The 22,815-nt window shown below is 50.3% G+C and overlaps 2 protein-coding genes across 5 annotated transcripts; both read right to left on the reverse strand.

Moving 5' to 3' along the window:
- Positions 1-5,310: 5,310 nt before the first annotated feature.
- C1R (complement C1r) lies at positions 5,311-15,010 on the reverse strand. The gene is made up of 11 exons (XM_074948032.1): positions 14,834-15,010; positions 13,719-13,947; positions 13,309-13,501; positions 12,966-13,109; positions 11,855-12,051; positions 10,111-10,258; positions 9,914-10,035; positions 9,355-9,433; positions 8,507-8,647; positions 6,847-6,921; positions 5,311-6,562 (listed from the first exon to the last, which is right to left on the reverse strand). Coding segments are annotated over exons 1-11 (2,142 nt in total). The 5' UTR covers positions 14,836-15,010; the 3' UTR covers positions 5,311-5,750.
- Positions 15,011-18,696: 3,686 nt separating this feature from the next.
- On the reverse strand, positions 18,697-22,776 carry RBP5 (retinol binding protein 5). Of its 4 annotated transcripts, none has more exons than XM_074934438.1 (5): positions 22,758-22,776; positions 21,664-21,693; positions 20,339-20,517; positions 19,644-19,745; positions 18,697-18,864 (listed from the first exon to the last, which is right to left on the reverse strand). In XM_074934438.1, exons 2-5 carry the CDS (start codon positions 21,686-21,688, stop codon positions 18,811-18,813), a joined length of 360 nt encoding a protein of 119 aa, XP_074790539.1. In that variant the 5' UTR covers positions 21,689-21,693; positions 22,758-22,776; the 3' UTR covers positions 18,697-18,810. The 4 variants fall into 4 exon arrangements, with proteins under 4 accessions (XP_074790539.1, XP_074790547.1, XP_074790556.1 ...); XM_074934446.1 differs by lacking the exon at positions 22,758-22,776 and adding an exon at positions 22,511-22,660; XM_074934455.1 differs by lacking the exons at positions 21,664-21,693; positions 22,758-22,776 and adding an exon at positions 21,179-21,257.
- Positions 22,777-22,815: the final 39 nt, after the last annotated feature.

Raw genomic sequence — 22,815 nt, forward strand, 5'->3', positions numbered from 1 at the left:
CCATCCACAGCCTCAGGATCAACTCTGACATCATAATCAAAAAGGCTGACAAAGGAGGTGCTGTCGTCATCATGAATAGGTCGGAATATGAACAAGAGTCTGCTAGGCAGCTCTCCAACACCACTTTCTACAAGCCATTACCCTCTGATCCCACTGAGGGTTACCAAAAGAAACTACACCATCTGCTCAAGAAACACCCTGAAAAAGCACAAGAACAAATCCGCATAGACACACCCCTAGAACCCTGACCTGGGGTATTCTATCAGCTACCCAAGATCCATAAACCTGGAAATCCTGGACGCCCCATCATCTCAGGCATTGGCACTCTGACAGCAGGATTGTCTGGCTATGTAGACTCCCTCCTCAGGCCCTACACTACCAGCACTCCCAGCTATCTTCGAGACACCACTGACTTCTTGAGGAAACTACACTCCATCTGTGATCTTCCTGAAAACACCATCCTAGCCACTATGTATGTAGAAGCCCTCTACACCAACATTCCACACAAAGATGGACTACAAGCCGTCAGGAACAGTATCCCTGATAATGTCACAGCAAACCTGGTGGCTGAACTTTGTGACTTTGTCCTCACCCATAACTATTTCACATTTGGGGACAATGTATACCTTCAGATCAGTGGCACTGCTATGGGTACCCGCATGGCCCCACACTATGCCAACATTTTTATGGCTGACTTAGAACAACACTTCCTCAGCTCTCGTCCCCTAATGCCCCTACTCTACTTGCACTACATTGATGACATCTTCATCATCTGGACCCATGGAAAAGAAGCCCTTGAGGAACTCCACCATGATTTCAACAATTTCCATCCCACCATCAACCTCAGCCTGGACCAGTCCACACAAGGGATCCACTTCCTGAACACTACGCTGCTAGTAAGCAATGGTCACATAAACACCACCCTATACCGGAAACCTACTGACTGCTATTCCTACCTACATGCCTCCAGCTTTCATCCAGACCACACCACACGATCCATTGTCTACAGCCAAGCTCTACGATACAACCTCATTTGCTCCAACCCCTCAGACAGAGACAAACACCTACAAGATCTTTATCAAGCGTTCTTACAACTACAATACCCACCTGATGAAGTGGAGAAACAGATTGACAGAGCCAGAAGAATACCCAGAAGTTACCTACTACAGGACAGACCCAACAAAGAAAATAACAGAACGCCACTAGCCATCACCTTCAGCCCCCAACTAAAACCTCTCTAACGCATCATCAAGGATCTACAACCTATCCTGAAGGACGACCCACCACTCTCACAGATCTTGGGAGACAGGCCAGTCCTTGCCTACAGACAGCCCCCCAACCTGAAGCAAATACTCACCAGCAACCACACACCACACAACAAAAACACTAACCCAGGAACCTATTCTTACAACAAAGCCCGTTGCCAACTGTGTCCACATATCTGTGCAGGGGACACCATCATAGGGCCTAATCACATCAGCCACACTATCAGAGGCTCGTTCACCTGTGCATCTACCAATGTGATATATGCCATCATGTGCCAGCAATGCCCCTCTGCCATGTACATTGGCCAAACTGGACAGTCTCTACATAAAAGAATAAATGGACACAAATCAGATGTCAAGAATTATAACATTCAAAAACTAATCGGAGAACACTTCAGTCTCTTTGGTCACTCGACTACAGACCTAAAAGTGGCAATTCTTTCAACAAAAAAAGCTTCAAAAACAGACTCCAACGAGAGACTGCTGAATTGGAATTAATTTGCAGACTGGACACAATTAACTTAGGCTTGAATAAAGACTGGGAGTGGATGTGTCATTACACAAAGTAAAACTATTTCCCCACCGCTTCCTCACACGTTCTTGTCAACTGCTGGAAATGGTCCTCCTTGATTATCACAACAAAAGGTTTTTTGTTTTTTTGTTCCCCCCTCCCCTTCCTGCTGGTAATAGCTCACCTTACCTGACATGCATTCGATGAAGTGAGCTGTAGCTCATGAAAGCTTATGCTCAGATAAATTTGTTAGTCTCTAAGGTGCCACAAGTACTCCTTTTCTTTAAGTCCATTAATGGCTATTAGCCAGGATGGGTAAGGAATGGTGTCCCTAGCCTCTGTCAAAGGGTGGAGATGGATGGCAGGAGAGAGATCTCTTGATCATTACCTGTTAGGTTCACTCCCTCTGAGGCACCTGGCATTGGCTACTGTTGGTAGACAGGATACTGGGTTGGATGGACCTTTGGTCTGACCCAGTATGGCCATTCTTATGTTCTTATGTTCTTAAGTGGCACTTGTCGGAGGGAAGCACAGCTGATACCCAAAGCCTGGGACACCGAGAGGTGAAGGCTCGAGGCCTAAGACCTGGAGGGGGAGCACTCAGAAGAGACCACATGAGGGGACAGAGGCACAGCTAGCCTGGAGCTACGATAGTGTTTTTTTTTATAAGATAGGGAGACCAAAGCATATTTGTACTTGGAGGGAAAGGCACATGCTGAGAGAGATTGAGAAGGAGAGTGAGAGGGGGTGAGGGAGTTAGGAGGAGTCACTTGGGCAGGAACAGAAGAGGGCATAGAGGAGGACAGCAGGAAGGATGTCTCAGTGTCTGGCAGAGGAGAAGGAGGAAAGTGTACTGGGAAGTGGGGAGTTCATCCTAGATCTTATCGCTAAGGCTCTTGTTCAAAACAAATTATTCTGGGGCAGTTCCATGGCCCGTGTTCTACAGGAGGTCAGACTAGATGATTACAATTGTCCCTTCTGGCCTTGGAATCTATGATTTTTTTTCTTTGAGGACATCAGCAAGGAAAGGGAGGAGGGAACAGGATAGGGAGGATCTGAGGAAGGAGACCAAGGGGGTGAAGAGGCAGCAAGAATTTGATAAAGGAGGAGAAGTAGAGACATTTAGCTAAGAAGATGGCAGAATTAGAGGAGGAAAGAGGGACCTGGGACTGGAAAACATCAGCATCATTCGTTATGAGACCGTCACCAGAGAGACTCAGCAGCACAAGAACAAGGGTATAGAAAATAGCTGTTGGGAGGTCAGGAAGGAAATTTTGTCAGGAAGGATTTTTCCCTGATGTATTCTGTTTTGTTTTTGTCTCCTTATTCTGAAGTATCAGAGAGGATCATGGCAGGATATGCGACACCAGATAGGGTGGGCCAGTGCTCTGAGGCAGTACTGAGAATTCTCTCAGGTGCCTGGCTGGCAGGTTCTGGCTCACATGCTCAGGGCCTGACCAATCATCATATGTGGGGCCGGGAAGAAATTTTCTCCAGAGGGGTGGGGGGGGAGGGAGGGGTCTGCAGCATGGGACGTGGGTCACTTGCTGGAATCAGCTGTGTATATGTCACCTAGTCAGTTCCTTGACACAGTGCGGGGCCTCAGGCATTGGTGGCACCTTGGTCTTTCCTACTCTCTGCTTGTGGCTTACCATAGTTTAGTCTCTTGAGGGCTGAAATACTTTAATCCAGGTTATTGGACTGAAAGAGGGGGTAACTGGGTGGATTTTTGGCCGGTGATGTGCAGGAAATCACACCAGAAGATCTTAAATTCTATGACTATGGGTGAGCCAGGCCATTATATTTTTCAGTGTAAGCAGGTGTAGGCTGGATCAGTACTTATATGGGAGACCTCCAGCGAATACCCACAATGCTACAGGTGTGCTCTCCCTATCTGAATCAGTACTAATACGCCAATGCCTCAGCATGATGGGAGGGGGGTGCCATGCTGCACATTTCATCTGGCATGTAAAATCAAAGTCCTGGCCCCTTGTGGTCACTACAGATTCCTTGGCTCTTTCCTCCATGAGCTGTGCTGTTAATCCCTGGGTCCTGAACATGCCATGATTCAGGCAATTCCTTTCTAGTTCCTTACAGTTTCGGCTTGGTCACTGAATTCCTTCTAATCTGTCCTAAATGCTGTTCAGTGTTGCTGTTTGACTATTCAACATATGCTATACATGACTCCAGAGTAGGGCTGCCAACCCTCCAGGATTGTCCTGGAGTCTCCAGGAATTAAAAATTAATCTTTCATTAAAGATTAGCTCATGTGATGAAACCTCCAGGAATATGTCTAACCAAAATTGCAGCTTTCTAACTGCTGAAAACTGAACACCCTTGCCCTGCCTTTCCCCAAGGTCCCACCCCTGCCCCACCCCTTCTCCGAAGCCCCAGCCCCTGCTCACTCCATCTCCACTCCCTCCGTTACTCGCTCTCCCCCAGCCTCATTCACTTGCTCATTTTCACCTGGCTGAGGGTGGATTTTTATGAGCTTGTGCTGTGCAGATTTTTCTATACAGTGCAAGACAGTATTATTTTGTGTTTATCTCCCAAAAGGGGTGTGCATGTGAGTGCTTGGGGAGTCCTCTCTCACACAGAGCTGACTTCAGTTTGTGCCTGCAGTGGGGTGTGGCCCTACCTGTGTGCATATGCTGCAAGAGGCTGGAGAACCTAATTCAGCAAAGCAGTGAGAGGGAACCCAGGCTGTTCAAGCAGGAGAGGCTCAGTGAAATCCCAGTACATCAGGTGGCATCCCAAAAGGGGGGTCCAACCCATCACACTGGGGATGAGGGGTTTGGGGTGCAGGAGGGAGTGCTGGGCTGGGGCCAAGGGGTTCACAGTGTCAGAGGAGCTCCAAGATGGGGCAGGCAGTTGGCGTGAGGGAGGGGTTCTGGGCTGAGGCAGGGGATTGGGGTGTGGGAGGGGGTACAGGCTCTGGGCTGGGGGTGCAGGCTCTGGGGTGGGGCCAGAAATGAGGGGGTCAGGGTGTGGGAGGGGACATGAGGCTGGGGCAGAGGGTTGGGGTGCAGGGGGGTTAGGGTTCTGGCTGGTGGTACAGGCTCTGGGGTGAGGCCAGGGATGAGGGGTTTGAGGTGCAAGAGGGGGCACCGAATTGGGGATGAGGGGTTCAGAGCGTGGGAGGGGACTCAGGGTGGAGGCAGAGAGTTGAGGTGCAGGAGGTGGTTCAGGGTGCGGGAACTGCAGCCAATGGGAGCTGCAGAGGCAGCAACTGTGGGTGGGGGCAGTGCATGGAGCCCCCTGGCTGTCCCTCTGCCTAGGAGCTGGAGGGACATGTCACAGCTTCCCAGGAGCCTCACAAAGTCAGGCATGGAGGCTGCCTGCCCCGCTGGTGCTGCAGGAGTTCCAGTCAAAAATTGGATGCCTGACAACCCTACTCCAGTCTGGATGAAGCAATCTCTGTATAGGCACAGCCTGCAAGTTTCTTGAAGAACTTGGTGGAAGGAAGGTGCTTTTTAATTATTAAAAAATCCAGGTGGGAGTGGAAGACAGTGAAATAAAAACACCTGATTCCTATAGCAGTGATTTTAATATTGACAGAACCTCACTGGTGCCAAGGCATGAATACAATCTGCACTCAGCACCCTCCAGGAAGCTCTACCACATTGCAAGCATCTCAAACAATAGTGCAAGAGATTTCAGAAGTCTTTATGACATCACCAAGACTTCAGCCAATAGCATGTTGGATTTCACAAGACTGCCTGACATTGTCAAGGCTTCACCCAATAGTGAAGGTGCATATGGAAACCTTAGAACATCAACAAAGCTTCAGTCAATGGCACAGAGGCTTTGGGAAGCTTTGATGATGTCACCAAGAATTCAACCATTACTATGGCAGTTTTGACATCACCATCCTTTATGACATCACAATGATTCAGCCAATGATGTGTGGGTGTTTGGATACCTATATGACATCACTGAGCCTTCAGCCAATAGGATAGTGGCATTCAGAGCCTTTACATCCCTGTTATCTTTTTGATCCAGTCTAGGTAGTTGATGACCTTGGTGTAGAAGCCATAGCTCTTGTGACAGCCGATGCCCCAGGAGACGATCCCGGTGGCTATCCAGCGCTCACTCGCTGAATCCTGCACAGTGAAGACACTCCCACTGTCCCCCTGGCAGGTATCTTTCCCCCCACTGGGCGAGCCAGCACAGAACATGTTCTCAGAGAACACCATGGCCTTCCCATTGACCTCCTTTTCCTGCAGCCATTTCTTGCAGGATCTCTGGTCACCCACTGGCAGTGATACATACTTCAGCCGGTCTGCGAGAACGTTTTTCTCTACCCCAAAACCGCTCACGTAGCCCATGTATCTTTCGGTGTAGAAAGTGCTGTTACTAGCATCTGGGAGGCAGACAGGCAGCAGGTTGGGGCCCAGTGGCACTGGGTCCCGCAGTTCGATTAGTGCAATGTCCCCATTGAAGTTGTTCTCATCATCAGGATCATAGTCAGGATGCACGGACACGTTGCGAACGGGGTGGTTACCCAGCTCATGGATCTTATTCACCTCCGTGTGGCCAAGGAACACTTCGGCCTTCTTAGCCACCTCGGCAGGGCTCATCCTCCCAACTGTCTCTGTCACTGACCTGCGTTCCTTGGGATAGATGGTGTGAGCAGCTGTCAGGATCCAGCGGTCACCCAGCAGCGCCCCACCCCCGAGCCCAAATATGTTTGTTTTCGCCTGCCATGGGAAGCTTCTCGGCGGTGCTGTGCTGCCACCGATGATCCGCTGGATTCCAGTGACGGGATTGTCTGGCTTCCCACACACTGTGGGGAGGGACAGGAACCAAAAAGGCTATTACATACTCTCTTCTCTGGCTGTCTCTCTCTTCACCCCATACCTTTCAGTTCCCTGCTCCCCTGCTCTCATGCTGTCTTTCCATCTGGATTTCTCCATCTCCTGCACTGCCACCTCCCTCACAGACAGTCCCACATTACTGTCAGTTCCACTTCTCCATCTCTCGCTCCCTCTCTGCTTGTCTCCCTTGGTTCGTGCTGACCCTCAAGGCATATTGCTGAGTGCTGAACACAGTGAGATGTTCCCTACTTACCTGGTAAACATATGGGGATGTCCTCATGGCCGTCTTCGTCTGCCCAGGAGCCCTGAGCGGAGCAGTTGTATGTATCTGAGGGAAAAGAGAAGAAGATAATGAAACCAAGGACTGCAGGGAGCGATCATCAGGCACAGGGGGAACGGGGAGATAGTCCCTCTGTCTAGGGCACTGGAACAACCCCACCTGGCATGCTCTGCTCAGCTCTGGGCCCCCCTCAGTTCCAGAGAGATAGTAACAAGTTTGAGGGAGCTCAGAGAAGAACCACAGAAACGCTCAGAGGGCTGGAGGGGATTGAGGGGTAATGATATGCTCATTGAAAGTTATATTATTCAGTCACTAGATGACCTGAGTGCTGAATAGAGTTCAGGGTGTGATCTCAGGTAAATTTGAGCTGGTTTAGCTGTATGCGTCATGTACAGCTGGTTTGTCTAACACATCCCTCCTGTGTAAGAAGGACTGGGATTCCTTGATTCCACATATCATGACACTGAGTTCTGGGAGAGATTCAAAGAGCTAAGTCCACCTGGCATGGAACAGTCATGACTAGAGAGGGGGTGGGAAAATGTGAGGATCTTTGCAAGTGTCTGATGGGTTCAAAATCTGAAGATTTTTTTTTTGAGTGGTTGGGGGGAGGTGAGAATAGGTTGAGACTGAGCCAAGGCAAAGGAGCTCAAGAGTCTTCCCCCTGCACTGGGAGCCAAAGGGATGCCAGAGCCCCATTCCAGAGCACAAGGAACTAGGAGCATGGGGAATGGATAGGGGGATGCTTCTAGCCTAGGCCCAAGGGGCTGCGTGGGGAGATGGGATCTGAGGGAGCATAGCAGGCACCGTCCCCAAGCACACCCCCCACAACTGTCCCCATCACACCCCCATGTGGCACAGCATGGCCCTGCAGTTCCACTGCCCCCCTCCCCCTTGGGTCTTGCAATGGTTTACTCTGAGATCACAGTACTTAGACCAAGATTACCCCTTTACTGGCTTATTTATTAACTTTTAAACAGAGCACAGAACTCTTTAGCTCCTCACCCCCACCCCTCTCCTGGGAGCCTGTGTGCTAATTCAGAGACAGGCCCCCTCTCTTAAAAGGTCAGGAGTCCCACAGCCCCCTCCTGGGCCTGTGCAATAATTTAGGCAGGCTTACTCTCCTTGCATTCAAGAGTTCCACCGCCTTCCTTCCAGTACTGTGCTAATTCAGGCCAGCTGCAGCCTTAAACCAGCTTCTCCCAGCTGGCCCTTTTTCAATTCATTTCTTCCAGCCCCGTATGAGGAAAGCTCAGCAGCCCTCCTGTTAGGAGAGACGAGGCAGCAAATACGCTGCCCTCCTTCCCAAGGCTCATCCTAATTGGCTGGGAGTAAAGGGAGCCTTGCCTCCACCCTACATTAGGAGGCTCCTGATCCCAGGCCCTTAAAGAGATAGTAGTCTTGGTTTTCCCCAAACACTAATTCCCCGGGACTGCTTCCTTTCTCCTGTATCTGCCTCTGCCATTCCCCAGGTCCTCGTGTTCCCCCAAACTCCTGGATCCTGAAAGAGCCAGGCCATGGAACATAGGTTGACTGATGCCTAGACTCTCTACTGCCCTTAAACGAGACGGACCACCCTTGTTACCAATGCTTTCCCAGCTCAGATTGCTATGGCTCTTCCTGGGTCAGAACTCACCGCTCCCTCTGTTGGTGACTATGCGGTAATAAGGCTCCTTGCACCGGTAGGTGATCACTGACTGGTAGTCGTTGTTCCCATGTTCGCTAACATAATTGAAGGCCCCGTTGGTGAGATTTTTGGGGTCACCACAGTTCACAACTACAAAAGAGAACAAGGAGAGCAGTCAAGGGGGAGCCACAGTGCTCACTGCAGCAATGAGGTTCAGAAACTCATGCAGGACTCAGTTGGAGCCCATGATGTGACGGAGGGATGGGGACTGTTCATGAGCCCGCTGGAGGGGATGCAGGGCCAGTCTCCATTTGGCAGAGACTAGAGTTGCTTAGAAAATGGAGAAAAAGGCACACAAAAATTCAAAGTTGTTCAAACCTGACCTATTTTTTTAATTTAATGACACTTTATCAACATTTTTATCAAAAAGGGTTACATATTTCAATAATAATTCTGATTAAAGTAATGAAAATATTGCAAAAACCAAAAGAAAAAAGAGATCAATAGGGTTTTTTTGCAATAGTTTTTAGGCGGGGGGAGGCTATTTTTGTACTAAACATGTTTTTATTTTAAAAATGTTGCCCAGCCCCAGTGGAAAGCATGGTGGCCATTTGACACCCCCCTGAGTGCAATGATTTTGGGGAGGGGTGGACTCAGTCTAGGGCCCAGTAGGACCTATGCCTAAGGACCACAATGCCTAAGATACTGCCAGAACTGGCATTTATGAGTCCTCTTGCTGACAATAGAAAGGCCAAGGACTATGTGGGTTATGGAGGATGTACTCCCCACTCACCCCCTGGGGTCAGGTATCGGTTCGGGGGGATAATCCATGTGTGGGGGTGGGATTATTGACTCACTTTCACACCGGGGCATGGGTCGGTGCCAAGTCCCATCATCCTGGCAGACAGCGGTGAAGGATGCCAACTTCTGGTCACCCTTCAGGAAAAAGAAGAGAAGAGCTGAGGACCACATGTAACCTCAGGTTCCTGCCCCCGACCCCAAATCATGGGGAGGGAGCCTCGTGTCTGCCTTCTCACTGCTGCCCAACTCTGCTCCTGATGTCCATCTCAGTGCCCTTCTGTGACCCATGAACGTTTCCTCCTTACCCAACCTACTACCCCTCCGTCACGCATTGGCCTTGGATACCCCTATTTCAGCAGGCTCATGCTGCAGCCTCTTTATCCCAGCCAGAAAAACTTGCAGTCACCAAACTGGTAAGCTCTGATTCTACCCCAGAGACACCTACTCCTGGGGATGGGGCACCTGTTCCTGTGAAAAGGCAGGGAGCGAAGAGGGGGGAGGAGATTGCAAGGAGGAAAAGAGGGAGAAGAGACTGGAAAGGAGGAGACTTCGGCAGAAGAGAAGAAGGGAGGAATGGAGAAGAGAGCAGAAGGGTGGGGAGAACAAGGGTCTCACCTCCATCAGTTCATACCCAGTCTGGCAGCTGACAATGAAGTAGTCACGAAATCTGTACAGGGGCTGCAGGTCTTTGATGAGGGTAAATTGGTCCTTTGGCACAGGCTGTGGGCACCTGATTCCTGTTGGGGAACACGCAAGGCTTTAGCAAGCAGCATGCTCAGGCCTGGAGTAGCTCTGGGAAGGGAGCCACTTACTCTCTGAGCTGTAGTGGATCCTCCACCCATGACTGAACCCTGACTCATCTGTGAAGAACAGCACATCCACCGCATTGCTGTTGGTTTCGATGCTGCCAGGTGACACCTTGCCACAGAACTCACCAATTTCTCTCCCATGTGCCTGGATCTGGAGAGGAAGAAAGCCAGAGCTAGAATCACACCAACAGGCCTCTCCACACCAGTACCCACTCCTCCCCTGCATCAGGCCAGACCAAGGGGCCCATATGCCCCAATGCCCCTCAGTGGGCCTGTGATCCATCTACTTTGGGGTCCCCATTGCCAGATCAGACTAATGGGCCAGTCCCTGCTTCTCCCAGCCTGGGGTCAGACCTATGGGTCCATCTAATCCTGAATCTAGGGAAGTGGAGAAGGATGAGGGATGAGGAAGTAAAATGGAGCAAAGAAGGACGTTTTCTGGTTAGAATCCAGGAATCACCCCCAGCACTGAGGGGTCTCGGAGGGGTCCAGAGCCCCATTGCACAGGATGCTGGGGACTAAGTACCCCGGAGGATGGACTGGGGAAAACAACTTTGCTGTGGACCCTGGGCATTCCCCCTTTTCTAATCTCTGCTCCCTCCTGCCAGCAGTGCTGGCCCTGAGAGCTTCTAGATTGTCGGGCTCAACGGGTAGTGATCAATGGCTCCATGTCTAGTTGGCAGCCGGTGTCAAGTGGAGTGCCCCAGGGGTCGGTCCTGGGGCCGGTTTTGTTCAATATCTTCATAAATGATCTGGAGGATGGTGTGGATTGCACTCTCAGCAAATTTGCAGATGATACTAAACTGGGAGGAGTGGTAGATACGCTGGAGGGGAGGGATAGGATACAGAAGGACCTAGACAAATTGGAGGATTGGGCCAAAAGAAATCTGATGAGGTTCAATAAGGATAAATGCAGGGTCCTGCACTTAGGATGGAAGAATCCAATGCACCGCTACAGACTAGGGACCGAATGGCTAGGCAGCAGTTCTGCGGAAAAGGACCTAGGGGTGACAGTGGACAAGAAGCTGGATATGAGTCAACAGTGTGCCCTTGTTGCCAAGAAGGCCAATGGCATTTTGGGATGTATAAGTAGGGGCATAGCGAGCAGATCGAGGGATGTGATCGTTCCCCTCTATTCGACACTGGTGAGGCCTCATCTGGAGTACTGTGTCCAGTTTTGGACCCCACACTACAAGAAGGATGTGGATAAATTGGAGAGAGTCCAGCGAAGGGCAACAAAAATGATTAGGGGTCTAGAGCACATGACTTATGAAGAGAGGCTGAGGGAGCTGGGATTGTTTAGTCTGCGGAAGAGAAGAACGAGGGGGGATTTGATAGCTGCTTTCAACTACCTGAAAGGGGGTTCCAAAGAGGATGGCTCTAGACTGTTCTCAATGGTAGCAGATGACAGAACGAGGAGTAATGGTCTCAAGTTGCAATGGGGGAGGTTTAGATTGGATATTAGGAAAAACTTTTTCACTAAGAGGGTGGTGAAACACTGGAATGCGTTACCTAGGGAGGTGGTAGAATCTCCTTCCTTAGAGGTTTTTAAGGTCAGGCTTGACAAAGCCCTGGCTGGGATGATTTAACTGGGAATTGGTCCTGCTTCGAGCAGGGGGTTGGACTAGATGACCTTCTGGGGTCCCTTCCAACCCTGATATTCTATGATTCTATGATTCCCTGGGAGAAGCAGGTTTGTTATGGTCTGATGGCAGGTGGGACACAGGTTTGGACTGGTTTCCAGTACCTTGAGCTGGTCGTAGGGACAGTGGACCTGCTGGTGATCATCGATATCAAAGGGCTCCAGGAACTTGAGGGTGATGGCCAGCCCCCTGTCCAGGCGGATGCTGTAGTTGCACCGCAGCTCCGCAGGGTAGGGCAGGGGGTACTCCGGGCTCGACAGGTACCCAGAGGTCTCTGTGAACAGCTCACTGCTGCACTCCACTTGGGGAGGAAAGAGAGCACCAGTTACAATGGGTACAAAGGAGGCAACCTCTCGTCCCACCAATTGCTTCCTAGGTCATTCCTCTTTCCCTTTCCCCTCTGGGCGGTGTCGAGCTGAAGAATGAAATTGTTTCTTTTCTTTAATTACTATTATTAATAAGACTCCATATTGTAACTCAAACTCCATTTTAAAATGCTTACTCCATTTTGGAAAATGCTGCTGTAATCTTATTAGTTTAGTTTAGATGTGTGAATGAGGTATGTATGGATAAGGGAATCAACCTCCAGCCCCAGCCTGTCCTGATGAAATAAAGTGTAAACACCAACAGCTGAAAATTCAGACAACAGCCCTAACAAAGTAAGAAGAGTCCACCCTCAAAAGAAAAGAACAAAAGTGCAATTGAAGGAAGATCAAAGCCAGGTCAGAGGCTGAAAGTCACGTCTGCAATCACACCGAACTCAGAGGCAGCATGACACAGCAAGACCTATAGACTCTGGATTCAAACTAAAAGCCTATAAAAAAGATTGGTGAGATGGAAGACTTTGGGTAACATTCTGCTGCCAACATTGAAGGTCATTGGTGCATGCCTGACAGAGACCCAGCCCTTCCTCGTGCCCGGCTTTCCTGGCCAGTTAGCCGCCACGAGCTATGAACCGAAGCTGCTAAATCAAGCCATGGACTCAAGCTACGTTCAGGACTAGTAACTATCCAGCTGCTGCAGAACATTTGATATATGTGTGTGTGTGTATAGGTATTAGGTATTAGCTATTGGTCATAGATCAAATTGTTATCATAATAAACGTGGCATCTTGCCTTGTCCCCTGAAACAACCTTGTGTAGTTTTATCTGCATAACAGCGGCTCCCACACTTGGGTCCTATTCCCCTGCGTCAATCTCTGCACCTTTCACTCACCTCGGCAGGAGTGGTGGTCGCTCTGCAGCTGGTAACCAGGGCGGCAGGAGCAGATGTAGCCACCCACATAGTTGTGGCAGAGGTGCTGGCACAGAGGCCCCTCGTCTTCCTCAAGGGCATTGCCATGGGCACACTCATCCAGATCTGAGGGGAGAGGGGGTGCCAGGCAAAGAGAAGAAAGAGTTAAACCTGACTGAAAGCTCTGTACTGGTGGTGCTGCGGGTCTGGCTACTGTCCTGGGGTCTCTGCCTGTTGGGGATGGGGCCCAGGGCTCCTCTGCATTCTCCTGGTGAGGAGCAGCCCTGTGTACCCCTCCTGCATGGTGTGGAGCTCTCATACTCACCCACAGCTTGGTAATAGGCCAGGAAGCCCTTGTAGGGGATAAGGGTGCCGTTCTCTTCGTTGGAGAAGTCAGAGTGGAACATCATCCTCATCCGGTTCCCTTTGGACACAAACTCCCTGACTCCTGGGTGGTTGCCTGTGGCTGAGCCTAGTTGGCCACAGTACCGGCCCAGGTCCTTCTTATCTGCTGTGATCTGTCAAGAAGAAAGCGGGAGGGGAAATCATGAGAATTCGTGAAGTTCAACTTGCTCCATGTATCACCATTACCTGGTCTATGCATCTCTAACTCCCTCCCTCTCCTTTGTGCCTGTTGGATAGCAAGGAGAGCCTGCTTGCTGTTGAAAAATGATTGTGCCCTGAGGTCACCAGCTTCCCCTCCCCAGCCCTACCCCAGGTCTCTGCTGCACGCACCTTGATGTAGTCATAGAGACAGGACTCAGACGGCTCCAGGTCGAACTGCCAGAAGTTCAACTTCACCACAAAGCCCTTTGGGACTGTAATGTCCCAGGTGCTGATGTTGTTGTTGGGGTACGGCTTGGGGTAACTGGGGGATGTGATCTCCCCAAAAAGCTTCCTTGGGGTTGGGCTGGAACTGACCACTCCAAAGAGGAGAGACCCCCACAGGAGGAGCAGGGGGAGCCTGTGAACACAATGTACATGGAGCATGAGTTACAGACCAGCCATAGATCTGGGCCTTATTCAACCAGTAGAAACTTCATGGGAGGCTCATGCGTAGTCCAATGGACCCCTGGGTACACTGGGTATCGACCAGGTGTTATAGAGCCAATAGAGACATAGGAGACATTGAAGAGACCCAAGATCCAATCAGGTACCAGCTGGGCATCAGGTACTAGCCAAGAATATGGTTCCCTCAGACCAGGAAGCCATTTCAAGGGAAACTAGGCACGAACCCCATGGGCACTGTCTGTTTGTTACACACCAGCCATGGACCTGGGTCTCTTGGAACCAGGGGGAGGAACAGTAAGAGATCCAGCCTTATAGGCTCTGAAGGTTTCCCTCCACCTGGCTTTGGGCCACCTGATTCAGCTTGTGTTTGTTAGCTTGGGAGCTTGCCCAGCTCAGCAGTTCAGGGTCCAAAGGTCCTCAGTATGGCGGGGAGTCATCCCCAGCCATGCCTGGGTCCCTCTCCTGTGACCCCCTGTTGAGGGAAGGGGTGGGGCCTGTGCAAGGTCTAGCTAATAACGTCTCCCTCTCCACAGGGTGTGGTATGGAAATCTGGGCAGGTTAGTTGTCCCTTCACATCCTGGTCCCAATCTCGGGGTTACTTGGGGAGTGAGGCCATTACGCTCCTCCAAAATACACTCATTCCCCTTCCCCGGAAGGAGATCAGCCAGGGGGGATTCAAACGCTGCACCACTTCGAACAGGAGGATTAATGGGATAATAGTGGGACATGGATTTAACCCCGTCCACCTCTCATCCTTCCCCAAGGAGTTGGACCCTTCAGTCCTCTCCCCCATAAAGATGCCACCACCTCCCTCCCCAGGCCAGATTGGCAGCACTCACATGTTCTTAGTCTTGTCTGATGTGTGTATGTCTCTCTCTCTCTCCCTCCAAGCGCTCTAACCAGGCGAGTTGTAATCAAATGCAAACTCTTAACCCTGCCAGATCTAATTCAACGAGGTGGGGGAAGACCCAGAGGAGAGGGACGGAAGAGAGACAGTTAGGTTACAAAGCGATTGGCATCGTGAATGGGTTTCATTAGTCCACATTCTGCTGCCCTCTGCTGTCTCTTTGCTGGAACTGTGGCCGTGAACTTTTTTTTTTTAAAGCAAGATCCAGCAGAGTTGTACACATTTGTGTGTGTGTATAGATAAGGTTGCTCAAGAGACACTTAACTGGAAATTTCCCTATATTAAAGTGCAATTTTGGGGGGAGTTTTGTTTTTAAAGGTGTCATAAAAAGGAAAAAGAAATAGGATTTGTGTTCTTCCTGCCCTTCTTTTTTGAGGCATTTTTCTTTTGTGGGAAGAAAGTTTGAAATGTTATTCTTAAAAAATTTAAAAACTGCTCCTTTTTACCTTAGAAATATCAATACTGCCAGGTCTTTGCCTTACTGTTTTGCTGAAGAGCTCCTCAGAGGTGTGAATCAGCAGCTTCCTTGATGAGGAAACAGGAATGTTAAATCTTTAACAAAGAGAAGTTTTCTTTCAGCTGTTTCTTCTGCATTTGTGTTAAATAAGTGTTAATGATAATAAACAAAGCTCAGAGAGTTTAAAACACTATGAATACAAATACCTTCCTCTCTCCCAATTAGTCAGGCCTCTCTGGTTGTTCTGCAGTTGTCTACAGAGTCTTCCAAGGGAAATAGGATGTACAAGAACTGAATTATGAATGTGAAAAAAAAACAGTAAAAACAAACAATTTTTCAGGCTTTCTTCATACAGTAGGGAAGAAGGCTCAAGCCCAATATTATTGTTCCTCTGTACATGAACTTTCAGTTTAGATTTTCCTGGCTTTCTAATGTTGGGGTCTCTAAAATGTCAATGATGTCTTACAGATTTTTCTTTAAAGACACTGATACTTCTCAAGCTTAACACTATTTTTCTGGGAATCCACAGTAAAGAGTCCAAGTCTATGAAAAGAGTCACAACAATGAAATAATGTAAGTGTCCGAGGGTGAAGGAAGCATTTCAAGATGTTTATGCATGTGTATTTAAGGCTGTAGAGAAACTGTACATTATACATATTGTTATATTGTCTGAAAAAGAACATGTGACCCTGTAATTAATGACTCTCATAATAATGTACACACACAGGACCAGAGTTAAGGTTAAATGGGCAATATTAACTCTGGCATTTCCTGACTTTTGAGTGCTTTGCTGTGCATGATGCACATTCTCAGGCAGCCTCAATCAAGACCCTGGAGGGAAGCTCTCTAGCACAGGACACCATCAGGAATGAAGCTCACAACCAATGGGCACAATCTGTAAGGAATTTCAGCCCTAGGACACTGCTAGGAGAGAAACTTGTAGCAATGGGGCACCAGTAGGAGGGAAGCTCACAGCCACAGGGCACCAATGGGGCCCAGTTTAGGGTCATAGAGCATTATTGGCAAGGAAGCTTGTAGCCATAGAGCATCAAAGCTTGCAGCTACAGGGCACTGTTTGCAGGGAAGTTTGCTGCCACCAGACATGACTGACAAGGAACCTTGTTCCCCCAGGGCACCGCTGGGAGGGAGAGTGATAAGACCCATGGGAATGACACCCATAGGACACTGTGTGAAAGCAGCTCATAACATCAGCTGGTAACATAACATCTGGGTACCCCACTCTCTTACAAAGGAACATCACTATGTGAAATGCAATTGTGTGTGTGAAAGGAGCCTAAGACTAGAATAGGGTGAGTGGGGGAAGTGTGTGTGCTACAAGTCAGGTCTGGGGTTTACTTGTTCATAAAGAAGGCAGAAATGTTTCAATACCAGGCCAGATGCCTCTCTTTTGTGGCATCAGCATGCCATGGGTGTGAGAATCTGTTTGCATGTGGCTGTCATGCCATTTCACTTCCATGGGAGTAGCTGTCTTTACAGCCGGTTACAGCTCCTAACCCTCTCTGTTCTCATGTGTACTTAGCATTAAGATTCTCCTCATAGGCTGATGGTTTCCCTGCAAAGCAGCTGTCTTGGGAATGCTGGTTTTGAATTCAGCTGTTGGAGAGAACATGAACTTTCCAGCTTAAAAGAGTCACTTGGACCTTTTGTGGAGGGCACAAGTAACCCTGAAAATTCTCCAAAAGCTTAATTTTCCAGAGGCTTGCTGGGCTCCCACCAGGGTGTGTTTATCAGGGACCCCCTCCCTCTGAGGCACTGCTTTCAAATGAATCTTTTACCCTACAGGAAACTTTCCCTTCCTCACCTGTACTCCTCACCCTTGGATTGCAGGGAGAGGCTGTGAGCACAGAGTGACTGGGGCAGCCAAGGTGAGGCAGATGGAGTGAGGGAGGAGAAGAGTCCATTGCCGGGGGCATGGGGACCAGTTCCAGTTTTCCTCCTTCAGTGGGAAGAAGGTCCTTCCAGGGTTGCCAACTTTTGGAATGTTGTAATAGTAATGTGTCCCATGAATTTTACATTTATTTTAAAGCCCCAGCTCCTGGGGGTCATGTGACTATATGAGACTCTCACCTTTCATTTTAAATAAATGAATTTCTAATTTCTAACCCTCAGTGTTGCAAAGAAAAGCTTGGAAATGTGACCCCTAAAGGTACAGAATTCCAAAAGCAAATACAGAGAAAACATTTATTATTGTATAAAATCCCATGACTTAGAATCCCTGTGATTTTGGGGGGTCTAACTCATTATTTTTGACTGTTTGGGCTGGTAATGTTGCTTCCCACGTGGTCCTTGGTTCCAATTCAGTTTCAATCCAGAGAGGCACTCAGAGGTCAAGGGAGGAGGGAGGTGCTGGATATCAGCAGTGGCCACTAGGGGTCAGCATGTGTCCTGAGAATGCTGGGGGTCCAGGCTTATAGGGCAGGATTACTCTCCTTCAGATGAATGGGCAGAGATGTGCTGGCCATGGAACCCTAGCTTCCTTCTGACCACGAGAGGTCTGGCCCCTGCCCTATTCTTCACCCCCCGCCCAGCCTGAAGAGAGCACAAGGTGAAGGTAGCCACGGGATCGCTCAGGCAAGACAAGCCCTAGGCCCCTCTCTGCACCAGCTGCTCCACAGCCCTGCCCCTGTGGGTGAGGCAGATTCACTTCCCATTTGGGCCCAGTTTCCCCCTTCCATCTGGAGTTCAGACAAGCAGTGACTGCACCACTCCACCTTTCTCCACCCCTCCCCTCTGGCTGCGATACCAGAGCTCTTATTCTGAAAGGATCTCACTGAAACCTGAAGCCACATTTCCCTCCCACTCCACAGACAGGCCTCCCTCACTTCCCCACCCCCATGACCTCCCTCCTTCTTTTCCTTCTCACACTGATTGGGACCCGCCTCATCCCACAGACTGCCCCAGCCATCAGAAATTCCCCCTCTCTTTTATTGTCCCCTCGCTTCTTTGCAGACAGATCTGGGGCTCTCCTCGCTGTGGAATTCGCCTGTGGATGGGTCTCAGCTTGTCTGCACAGCACATCACCACGGAGCACTAACCCTTGTGGGGGTACCTGGCCTCAGCTTCTCTCCCAGCACTGAGTAGGGACCAGAACGGAGAACCAAATCTGGGTCTCCCATATGACAGCACAGGGCCAGGGCACTAACCTTTAAGAGGCACCAAAACCAACTCTGCAGGTCTCCCAGTCCCCAGGGAGTGAGAGAGTGGGCTGGGGAATGTAAGCTGGGTGTCACATGCTTTGGCACCTAGATGCAAGATGAACTTAGACGGTAATAAGAAAACACAATTCAACAGAGGTTGTGGCCACTTGTATTTTTTATTCCAAAGAGTGGGGTGGGGGGGTGGGAGCAGATTTGATAGCTTTGGTCTTGACTCTGCAATGAAACTAGTTCTGTCCAAATGGGTTAGTGCCCAGTACTGGGAAGGTGTTGTGGTTACTTCACTTTCTGGAAGATCTGTACACAAACCTCATCTTCTGCTGTCATGCGCTTGGAAGAAGAAAGGGAGGGAGGGAGATAAAAGAAGAGACTTTGGGCAGGTCTGCTGGGGCTTCTCAGTTCAAACCCACAGTTCTCATGCTTTCTAGTCCTGGCTCCCCCTGCACACAGCACTGCCAATGCCCCTCAAACCTGACCCACACCAACCTCCCTGCTATTCCAGTCCTGACTGCCACCTGCATGCAGCTCTGCCAGTACCCCATAGGTCTCCCAGTGCCCCAGAGCCCTTACTCACAGCCTCCCTGCTATTGAACTCCTGCCCCCTATGCAGCTCTGGCAGTGCCCCATAGTTGTAACCCACAGCCTCTCTGGTATTGTATTCCTGCCCCTCACCCCACACAGCTCTGTCAGTGATCCATTGCCCTTACCCATAGCCTCCCTGTATTTCCATTTTTCTCTTTGTGCCTTAAGAGGTTTTGCTGAGGTTTTAAGTGTCACACATAGGAAACCTTGTGTCTGATTCATCTCTTCCCTTTTCCTCTCACAAAACCCCAGAAGCAACAGTTAAATTTCAGGGCAGGGCAGGGACATTGGCCAATTCACACTGAGCTCAGCCTAGTCAACTTTTGAACCCTACAGGAGGATGTTTGTGTGAAGTGGCCGTTGCCCAGAGAAACTCTGCATAACCTATGGGGCCTAGCTTGGGATCCAAGGCAGGGAGGAATGATCATCCCATTCTGAGCCTCTGGCATTCCCCCAGTGAATCCCCTCTTGAGACTCCCCTTTCTGGGGTGTTAGTGTGCCGCACCCTACTCAGAGCTCCGTCTCACCAGATGCAGATGGTCCCCCTCTAGCCAATGCCTCCAGCCCCGGTTCCTCTTCTCTCCTTGCTGCTCACACACCAGCTGATCCCCTTCCCAGGAGACGACTGTCTGAAAGGGGTTGGGGGAGAGACAGGCAACACTGTCAGGCATAGGAAAAGACCTTGTCTGCTTCTTTGTACTGTCACCTTTCTACACTGACCCACTAAGTGCCCCTCTCTCTAAGACATTTTCAAATGCAGCTCCTGTTTTGAAGGGTTTTTTTGTTGTGTTCCTAACTTTAGATCCCTTGGGTCTGTTTGTCATGTATGCTGAGCAACCTCAGTATCTTATAAGGTCAGACATTTCATGACATGCGATGAATCTGTTTGTTCCAGTGGATAAATCATCTGACTTTCTGATTTTTTTTCAGGGCATTGCTGCAGGGGATAGATTTAAGGGTATCTGGGTACTGAAATTTTAGACTTCTGGGCTCTATTGTTTATTTAACCTTAACTCTCATTTCCCTGCTCATCACACATATTCATCATTAGACCTGAACACATTAGCTATTAGCCCATCAGATCCAGCATAGCTCTGAGCTGAAGTCTACTCTGGCTCCTGCATCAGAAACAGGATTGTTCTGATTATTAGGCAAAGCCCGGGCCACTGGCCACAGTCAAGCTGCCCTTTAAGTCGCTGGTCTGTCCTCTCAGCCCTCTCACCAGGCACTTGCGTCCATCCACTGGCCCCAGGTCCTCTTCAAACTCCTTTCCCAGGTCAAAGTCCATGATGTAGTTGCGCAGTGAGGTGATTGTGCGGATGGTCATGTGATCTCCAGCATGGATTATCTCCTTGTCTGGCTTCAGGAAGCAAACCAGTTTTCTCAGGGCCACATTAATGTCTAGGTGGGGTGAGGTGGAGGAAACAGATCATGGGGTGTTGGCAGCAGTGAGCTTCCCATAGCAGTGCCCTTCCATGCTCCTCCTTGGTTCTCTTGCTACATTCTCCTTAATGACCCTCACTGCCCCATCAATACATCTCATTTTCTTCTCCAAGCAGGTTCCACCTGCCCAATTCAGACTGCCCACCCCTCCTGCACAGACTGGTGGATGTGCAAGGCTACAAACTGGGTTCATAGTCAGAGAGTTTAGGGCCAGAAAGTCCCACCAGATCATCTAGTCTGATCTCCCATGTATCACAGGTCACCAACACCACTCAGCACCCACACCCTAAACTGGACAACCATAATTAGACCAAAGTATTACAACTGCCAGGAGACTAGACTTTTGCGTGCCACAGGCAGAGAATAGGAGGGACCAGGGTGCACCACCTGTGTCTGAGGCCCCACAATGGCAGGGAAGTGATTATGTGAGAAATAACGGGAAAATCCTGGCTAGTGACCCACACCCACACGCTGTAGAAGAAGGCAGCTCCCCCCCGCCGTCACTGCCAAGCTGACCTGGGGGAAGATTCCTGACCCCACATAAGGCAATCAATTGGACCCTGAGCATGTGAGCAAGAACCAGCTAGCTAAGCATATGAGAGAGAATAATCAATGCCACCTCAGAGCCCTTGCCCGCACAACATCCCATCTCCAGCTGGGGCCATCTTTGATGCTTCAGAGGAAGGAGACAAAAAAGCCCCAAATCCCAGAACACGTGTGCCGGGGGAGAGGCGGGGTTCTCTTCCTGACCCCTGCAGGTGACTGGCTGAAACCCGGAAGCATGAGATTTTAGGAAGATCAGACATAAACCAGAAGGGAACTCAGGGCTACCGAGCCCTGCTCTCCGCCATCACAAACAACCCATCATACAATCCCTCTTAAATTTCTCCAGCTCTTTCGAAAAACTAATTGTTTGCTTCCCCCATCCCTAACTCCTGCTGGGAAACTGTTATAGAATCTTACTCCTCTGATGCTTAAAGTCAACGGGACGGGGCGGGGTCGAAAAATCCCACCCCCCTTGGGGTGCCCTGGGAGGTGACATCTTTGGAGAGGGAGGGGTGGAAAAGATAGAAGGGGGAAGCAACCAGGGAAGGGTGTGGTTACCTAAAGCCCGAAGGTAACCGTCCATGTTGTCTTGGGAGACGAATCGATAATAGCCGGTCAGATTGGGAGGCATCACAGGGCAGATGGGCAGAATTGATGGTTGGAATGAGACAAGGGAAGGAGAACAGAAGGGATGAGACCGAGACAAAGCTGGGGACCTTGGACTCCCTCCTCCTCTTTGGTTCCTCTCCTGCTTTCTTTCCCTTAGTCTTGGGGTGGGAGGTGTTATATAGCAGCCCCATGGACAGGCGTCTTGCTGCCGTAAGAGTCCCATTGTTCCTTACTGGGGAACACAGAAAGGGCTGGGGCTGGCTATGTTCCTGGCACCTCCACTTCAGTGTGGGAAGGACCAGTGGGAGCAACAAGCGATCAGACACCAGGCTGAGCTTCCCGGGCCTTCCACACTGGAATTTTTAACTCACGGGTGCCAACCAGGAAGTGTCTGGCCGGCCTCCTCTCTCCATAATTCAGACAGAGTGAGCTTTCTCACAGCAGTGCTCTGCCACTGCCTAACTCGGGAGACACCCCGGCAGCTGTGAGCTTCCCCACGGCAGTGCCCTGTCACTGCCCAACCCGGGAGACACCTGGGCACTTACTCCCTATCAGGTTGAGCTTCATGACTGCTGTGGCCAGGGCTGCTGACTGAGTCTGGGGAACCATGGGAAATTGGAGAGCAAGGGACCCATACTCGCTGCCGCCCTGCTATTTCGTCCCTTCCCAGCGCAGGTGCCCTCCACCCTTCACACACAGCTCTACCGCTGCCTCTCAGCACTACGCTGCAGCGCCCCCGCTATTTCAATCCACCCGCCCCCCGCCGCGCTGCCAGCGCCCCTGCAGAGCCCCTCACCAGGGGCTCTGGAACAGTTTGTTTAGTGCGGGTGCTGACAGCCTTTGAACCAAACCGTGAACCCTGTACAGGATGGAAACCACTTCACGTCAGGGGGTGCAGCAGCGCCCCTAGTTCCAGCACCTCTGCCCCTCATCCCCAGACTCTGCTCCCCCAGCCTCCTCGAGCTTGCAGCGAGGAGGGAAAGATTGTCTCCCACCCCTGTGCCTCGCCTCCCCACCATTGGTCCCTTCCCCCCCTGCAGCACCTGGCTCCCGCGCCCATCGCATTGGCTGCTGGCGCCCATCAGTCAGTGCTGGGCTCTG

This window comes from Natator depressus, chromosome 1 (genome assembly GCF_965152275.1).
Source record: "Natator depressus isolate rNatDep1 chromosome 1, rNatDep2.hap1, whole genome shotgun sequence".
NCBI lineage: Eukaryota > Metazoa > Chordata > Testudines > Cheloniidae > Natator > Natator depressus.